At 32.5% G+C, this 8,098-nt stretch overlaps 1 protein-coding gene across 4 annotated transcripts; it reads right to left on the bottom strand.

Moving 5' to 3' along the window:
* Nucleotides 1-2,071: 2,071 nt before the first annotated feature.
* LOC111886426 (sodium/hydrogen exchanger 3) lies at nt 2,072-7,697 on the bottom strand. Of its 4 annotated transcripts, none has more exons than XM_023882671.3 (15): nt 7,511-7,697; nt 5,872-5,941; nt 5,163-5,338; nt 4,941-5,059; nt 4,703-4,800; nt 4,384-4,443; nt 4,167-4,213; nt 3,883-4,077; nt 3,754-3,800; nt 3,585-3,651; nt 3,405-3,505; nt 3,226-3,327; nt 2,943-3,144; nt 2,761-2,844; nt 2,072-2,678 (listed from the first exon to the last, which is right to left on the bottom strand). In XM_023882671.3, the coding sequence occupies exons 3-15, from the start codon at nt 5,328-5,330 to the stop codon at nt 2,391-2,393; spliced, it is 1,578 nt and encodes a 525-aa protein (XP_023738439.1). In that variant the 5' UTR covers nt 5,331-5,338; nt 5,872-5,941; nt 7,511-7,697; the 3' UTR covers nt 2,072-2,390. The 4 variants fall into 4 exon arrangements, with proteins under 4 accessions (XP_023738439.1, XP_023738438.1, XP_023738441.1 ...); XM_023882670.3 differs by lacking the exon at nt 7,511-7,697 and adding an exon at nt 6,020-6,245; XM_023882673.3 differs by lacking the exon at nt 5,872-5,941.
* Nucleotides 7,698-8,098: the final 401 nt, after the last annotated feature.

Here is an 8,098-nt window from a genome sequence, read left to right as displayed (position 1 = left end):
GTGATAAAAATGTGATATTGGACCTTCCTTTCACCCCATGCAAGTGTTGAGGTATCTTAATGGCTTTTTCAAAAAAAAATAGGGTTTTAACTCTTGGGAATTTTATAGCCATGTCACACCATAAAGTTGGAAACTTTATGGTGAAGGACGATAGTTTAGGGTCATATCTAAGAAATGGATGAAAAAGCTTAAAAGCATATGCTCTTAATAAAAGGATTAATGGAAGGCCTCGTACGTTGGGCGTACAGATTGGTACGTTGAGCGTACTAGGTCAACCTTGTGATTCTGTTCAAGGGCTGAGTACGCCCCACGTTCAGACTGGGTACGCCTAACATACTCAACTATGTTGACCAAAGTTTGAATTTTGACTTTTTGACTTTGACCAAGGTTGACCTATGGGTATTTTAGGTAATTTGAGTGGTATTTGAGATTGGTCATTATTTGGCGTTTAGGTGACCAGTTAACTATCATTCAGAGTTGTGTTTTGTCAAAGATCTTTTCATACTAAGAGGTGAGTTATCCTTACTGTACTTGCGAGTCGAAGGCACCAAAGCAGACCCATTGGTTGATAACTTGTTTCATACCTTTTGTTGATATGTTGAGCGCGCGATAGACCTGTATGACTATGATAGCTACTAATAGGTGTTAGACTAGTAAACCTATAGGACTATATGTGATTATTGGTTGTATGATTATCTATTTGCTGAGTATGCTTTTTGTCTATTATATATCGACATCTTATGCGGGTTGAGACTACTACTTTGTGTTGCCAGTTAATAGACAGGGGCATTTTAACCGGGAGGTTGTGAGCCAGGGTAATCCAACCAGGAGGTTGTGGACCCAGTATGTGGTATGCAGGGCAATCCAACCGAAAGGTTGTGGGCCATGGTCATCCAACCGGGAGGTTGTGGACCCATCATTCTAAATCTATGTATATTATATGTTGTGTGATGGTACTTTGGGGATCTCAATAAGCTTTGGCTTACAGTTTCAATTTATTGTTTCAGGTACTTCAGAAGATTGTGGGAAAGCGAAGTCCGAATCGTGCAGATCTTTCTATTTTCATGATATTGATTTTTGGGACACTCAGATATGACTTTACTTTTGAAACAATGGTCTTTTTGTAAACAATTATGGATATTGATTGTTTTTTTTTTTTTTTTAATTTTAAATTTCTATGATTTTTGGAGTGTTACGCAATTATTCAAACAAAAAGTCAAAAGAAATATTAATAAATGTATTCGAAATAAATGTCAAAAAATTAGAAAAAATTATACGAACAAAATATCAAAAAATGTAAGCAAAAAAATATTAAAAAAAAACATTAAATAATATATTCGAACAAAACATCCAAAAAAAATCTAAATCATAGTAATATAAATAGATTAAATAATAATAATAATAATAATAATAATAATAATAATAATAGATGACGTTACATAAATGGTCCCTGTGGCTGGAACAAAATACATAAATGGTCCCTAACACTGTTAGTCAAAAGGACTATCTTTGTAAGATTTTGAAACTAGAAGGACCATCTATGCATACAATTTGTCATAAGGACCATAGTTGGTCAATTGTGTCAACCACAAAGACCATTTATGTATTTTTGTCTAAATAATAAGATCTAAAACTTGAAAAAATAATGGTTCATTGTTGAACTTTTGTATATATATATATATATATATATATATATATATATATATATATATATATATATATATATATATATATATATATATATATATATATATATATAGAGAGAGAGAGAGAGAGAGAGAGAGAGAGGTTCAAATGTTTTTAGTATTTATTGTGTGCATGTATGATTCATTCTGGATCAATCATTTTATTTATTTTAAAAAAGTAATTAATGCATATTAATTACTGAAGATGTAATTAATATCCATTATATCTTCAACATATAATATGCATTAATTAGTTTCTTAAAATAACTAGAATGATTGGTCCAGAATCAATCATACATGTACACAATAGATAGTAAAAACAAAATAACCTATATATATATATATTTGTAAGAATAGTAGCCTTTCTACATTTCAAGAAATTATAGTTTTTCACGAAGCCTCCGTTTGACACTTTTTGATGTATAAGAAGTTGAAACCTTCCATGTTCTAGCTGACATTCCGATTTACATCTCTTATGTTAGGTTGTTAGCATGTTAGCAGTTAGACGATCGATAAAGAACCCCAACACAATACATCTACCTACCCTTGTTTTTTTACTCTATAATGCTTTTTAACCCCTTAAAAGTATATAATTATAATACAACCGAAAAGACGTAAATATATGTGTACCAAAACTATAAGAACCAAGCCAATTATGTACATCAACATAGTCCAGAGTCCATAGTGGTAGACTGGTAGCCTGCATCAATGGATGACACCCATGTCACGGGTCCCGGTGGCTTGGGACACAAAGCCTCTACCCCCAAAAACAGGGCGCATAAACGCATCATCAAACTTTCTCCAATACTGATGAACCATGTTTGGAGGAGTATCTGGTAGCCTCTTTCGACTCGGCCTATTTTCATTTCCGCCTTCTTCATGCCCATGCCCATTTTGTAGAAGCGGCATACCACTTGATGAGTTTGGAGTAGATGGGTCTGTTTCATCTGGTAACAACCATCTTATAATCGGCTTTGTCATCAATCCAAATACCTACACTTTGATCACTTGGTTAATAAATGTTTCTCACCAAATTACTAGTATTATTATTTACATGATGATTTTCAATGCTTACCACTGTACTGAAAAGAACAACAGTAATGGTGCTGGTGATCAACAGCGCATTTGCAGGCTGAATAGTTTGCCCAGATCCAGTAAACTACCGACATCAAATGTTAGTTAATTTGTATACAAAAAATTCCAAGCTTAATTGATTTTTTTTTTTTTTTTTTTTTTTTTTTTTTTTTTTTTTTTTACCTTTTTATAAGCAAGTGCTACGGATACAGCACCCCGCATGAGACCAGCCCACCAAACGGTAACTTGCTGTTTAATCTTGATCTTTTCGTTCCTATTTTTTCGAATAAAGTTGGAGAATAACGACAGAGGGAACACAAAAGCTGCCCTTCCAACCATAATCAACCCAACCAGTATACCACTTGCACTAAATGATTTTCCAGGGCTGTATCAATTAAGACTTTGGTTTTAAAATGTTCATTGGATAGGATAACCAAATAAAGCTAGTGGTAGTTAGTTTAGTTACCTATCCTCTATGAACCTCCATTTTTCAATATCTAACAAGTCCATTCCAACATACAGGAAGATAAACACTTCAGATATATATGACATTGTGGCAAAAGTATGCCTGCAGTCGACATTAGGTGAGTGAGCAAATTTAAGAGAGTTTGGATTTGGATATGATTAAAATGGTTACACACTTACTTTGTGGTTACTTGTGAACTCAAAGTGATGTTATGCCATGCGTAGTGTGACATTACAATCCCACAAAAGAATACTGTAAGGATTCCGCTTAATTCAAACATCTGGAGATATATACAAATTAAGTTACTCTTTGAGATTTGACCAGGTGTGGTGAAAATGGAAAATATGGAATATGCTTACTTCAGCTGTAATGTATGAGAGGTAAGCCATGAGCATCATGAGAGCTATTTCACGATCAGTTGAATGCCTGGAAGTATTTTCAGACAACATTGCATTCATTGATAGGATTTTGATTTTTGATTACTTAAAGAAAGCTGGAAACAAGAGATGGATGGATTTGAGCATATACCTTCCAAAGTATAATGTTCTGATGATGAATGAACATAGCAGCCCAACCTACAAAAGCAATGAAAAACTATCACATAAAGGTGAAATTAAAAAAAAAATAGCTATCAACATATAGATTAAAGAAGCTTACAAAAATTCCCAACAACGTGCTTAATACAAACAATGTCAAGAAACTGTAAGCAAATGTAAGGGCTTCAGTAGCATTAAAGTTGTTTAGGTCAAAACTGGTGATGGCATTGAAAAGTACCACAGATGTGGCATCATTCACCACACCCTCCCCAAACACTAGACTGTACAATAGTGGTGTTTCTTCTTGATTAAGCACCTGTTGACATGATATTGTTATATTTTTAGTATGTAGTTACTTTGAAGCTCATAATTTTTTTTTTAAAAAAAAAAAAAAAATGAATGTACCTGTAAGGCGCACACAGAATCTGTTGCAGAAAATATGGCTCCAAGTGCTACTCACAACAAGACATAAAAAAATAGAGGAATTTTAGTAGAGACAAACATACATCTGTGGCTCAGCTTTGTATCTTTATATGGAATCTATTCATCATTATAGCAATTTGGAATACCTAAAGCAACTATCCACATTAGTTTCATAACATGAGAAAAAGAGAATAAATACCAAGATAATCCTTGATCTCGAGGTAACCAATGTCCAGTTTAGGGAACAAGACTTTTGCACCTGAATTAAAAAAAAAAAAAAAAAAATTGTAATTCAAATTGAATTTTTTATGATATTCATAGAATTCATCATGAAGATAGAAAGTATCATAAATACACTCCAAAGAGACTTTCACACATTTTCCCATGATTTGAGCAAGCAGTTTAATAATTATTACTGATAATAGAACTCAAAGCTATATGTTCTCTAAACTTATTAGAGCATACAAAACCAATGATTAACAAAAACAGAAGTTCAATAATGTATATACAGAACATACCGTATGATATAATGGCAAACGATATCAAAGTACCAATAGCTCCAAATAATGTAATGGTCATGAAATTGCGGAAAAACTGTTTCTTTTTCACCTGAAACCTGGTCATAATATTGCAGTGAAACCAAAAGTCTAAGTTAAGAGGCATATTATAGGCTATAGAGGCTTCTAATTGTGGCATCAAACAGTTTAAATCTGACATATCCATTTAAATTTAAAAGTAGGAAGAATAGATACATACCCAGCATTGAAGATTATTGGTGGAAGGAGATACATAAAGAAAAACTCTTCCTGAAATTCCAATATGCGAGAGTTTTTACCACCAGAAGTTAGCAAAATAATGCATCCTGTGGCTAGACCCTGTGTCACAAGAAAATAATAGTATGTTGGTGTGAAATTGAAAATAAATCAAAAGCAAAAGGTAGTTTGTGCCTTGTGGTTGAAGCACGGATGACTGACTCACAATCAAAAGGGCTGTGACTGACTGATTGATCCACCGGGTTTTTTCAAGAAGATGACCAATCACTATACAAGCACATAAAAGGGTTGCAAATAAGGCTATGCTGCGTACATACTCATCCTCTGGATCCGATGTTGATAAACCTGAACTTGACCCCACATGGATACCCATATTGCAGCCTACCAAACAAAAACAAAATTGTTACCAAGAATCTTCATACATGATCAACGAAATACTAATTCACAATTGTACTTTTGGTTTCCCATTAGTTGTATGATGATAACTAAAATATGGTTTCAAATTAGTTATCAAACCCATAAGCTATGTTGTCTACATGTACTTACTCTATGACCCTAAACAATTCATATCGACCCTCCAAACCCTAAAAATCGTCAACCAGATCTAAAAAGGCGACATGTATCAATGTACCAACGGTTGCTGGGAAACGATTCCAATATATAAATCATGAAATTAGAAGTACAACTACAAACAATTAGATAATTACACACCTAAATAATAACAATGCTACTAATTAAAGTTACAGGATGTTAAGCGGTGATCAACTCACGCTACAACTATTTGGCTTCAAATTTTTTTTTTTTCCATTCTACTCGTTAAAGCCAAAAACTTGAACAAAATTCATTGAATTTTCACGCCATTACTTTCCTAGAAAAATGAAAATGAGCAAAGAAGAGGAACAAAGACTTCATACCTCAAAATCCGCAACCGATTGTAGAAAAATTCTTCAACTAAAAACAGAGTTAACAGACTTTTTCGTCCACCTAAGGTTTATAAAACTTCTTTTAATATGAATCGTTCAAGAAAATATGAACTTGAAGAAGAATTAAGGTTTTCTTAACGAGCAAGAGTGCAAGACGCGATGGAACAAGGCAACGAATCGTGGAAAGCCAGGCTTTGAAATACCGCGAAAGTGCAGAAGATGCTACTGCCGTGTTGCGTTAATATGGAATTTTGAGGGTTAGGTGTACATTGCAAAACTAGTTAAGATATTGTGTATTAAAAAGTCTACTAAAAGAAATATTAAATAGTAGATATAAATTTATTTTTTTAATTTTGAAAAAGGTAAACATATATTTTAAATTTAGAAGATAAATCTAGATATTTAAAAATATCATATCAAGATAATATTTAGAAATTTGTAGAGATGTTAAAAATTACTTCCATCTAAAAAAAATCTAAAAGTGTTGATTTAGAATCATGTTTTTCTAAGAAATGTAATAATAATATGGATGTACAGTTAACACTATAACACAAACATTAAATAAATAGAAATTTAAAACATTAGATAGATAAAACTAAAAACATATTACATTAATAACAACCTAAATAATTAGTCAATATTTTTTTATTATTTTCTTGGATTTTATCTTTTCAACAGTCTTCGCGTTCTAGACCATCTATTGACATTTTCAAAACATACACATCATGCACCGCCTGTTGCTTCTGAAGTATTCTTTTATTGTTTGCGTCTTGAACAAGGCCGGTCCCAGGGACTCAAATGTCCATGACGAACCACAAAAAATGTCCTTAGGCCCTAACGTATGACGAATTAAATTATATAAACTAAGCTTTTTTTAAACCAACTATAAGTTTCAGAAATCTGTCTTTCTCATATGAAAGTATTAATTTTTTTCGAGAAAATTAATCGGGTTGAATCAAAATGGTCAAGTTAATTATAATTTTTTTTTGAGAAAAAGGCAATTTAAAACATAAGTTCTTGGTGAATTAGCAATCAATTAAAGTAAATCTAACTTTGACACAATGGCTATACAAATAGCATATCAAAACAAAATCATGACACCCTATATGCCAAAATAACCTTTCTAAGGTCGTTCTTATTAAACTTATCAAAATAGGAGATCAAAATTTCTAAGTAAACTCTTTTCTTGATAAAATGTAATGGAATATCACGATACTGTTTACTTATATCTTAATGTCAAGTTTGAATTTCATATTATATATAAAGCAATTAGAGCAACCCGATATTTGGTGTAGTGCTATAGGCGACTGATTTTCCCTTAAAAATGAAACTAACAAGATGAAATTGAAAAGGAAACTTTGCGATGGAATCCAAAGCTGCTGAATCTTCCATGATAGAAAAACACAAAACTACTGTTAATATCTATTCTCTTGCAACCGCTCAGGTGCCAAGGGTGTATATTCTTTACATGTCAATGAATCTATGTCATTATCCAGCCAAAACCATAAACAATTAAAACCCCAAACAAATTTAAAAAAAAAAAAAATACAAATTCTTAAATATCAATTGTTATCATCAAACTTTTAATCTCTAGAAGCACTTGAAACAATAATCAAATCAGCAGGTTTACCTTTTGGCTTCGATCTAAAATTGAAGAGACTAGATTTACATTTGATTCGAGAGAAATCAATGGTGCCTTCAATTCAAAATTGGAGAAATCAATTTTACCGCCGTCTTCCGTCTCTTTAACTGATCTATTTGAAGCTTGGAAACATGAGACCTTGCAGCGCAAAAGGAGGCCGAAGTATTGAAGCGCCTAACGGTCGAAGCGTATATTATATATATTAAAAAAAAATAATAATAAAAAAAAAATGGGCCCCTAAAATTTTTGGGCCCTTGCACCTGCCCTACACCGACCATGATTGAGGTATTAAATCATGTACAAATAGTCTATCGTTAAAAACATGGCATGCATGAAATATTGCCACTTCTTTGTGATTTAGCTCCCACGTAATTGGCACTAGTAGTAGTAGGACAGGTTTAACGTGGGCTCTTAGATGATCATGTTTACCATTTTAGACACATAACCACATACCATTTAACGATCAAGTCACTCATTTTTTTTGTTAATTGTTGGTAAATAATATCTATAATCAACTTTAAACTTAATTACTATAGAGTTTTTAATTAGACAGATAAGAGAAATTACATATCTTCC

This window comes from Lactuca sativa, chromosome 9 (assembly GCF_002870075.4).
Source record: "Lactuca sativa cultivar Salinas chromosome 9, Lsat_Salinas_v11, whole genome shotgun sequence".
In the NCBI taxonomy this organism is placed as follows: Eukaryota; Viridiplantae; Streptophyta; class Magnoliopsida; order Asterales; family Asteraceae; genus Lactuca; species Lactuca sativa.
This window is presented reverse-complemented; position numbering and strand designations above follow the sequence as displayed.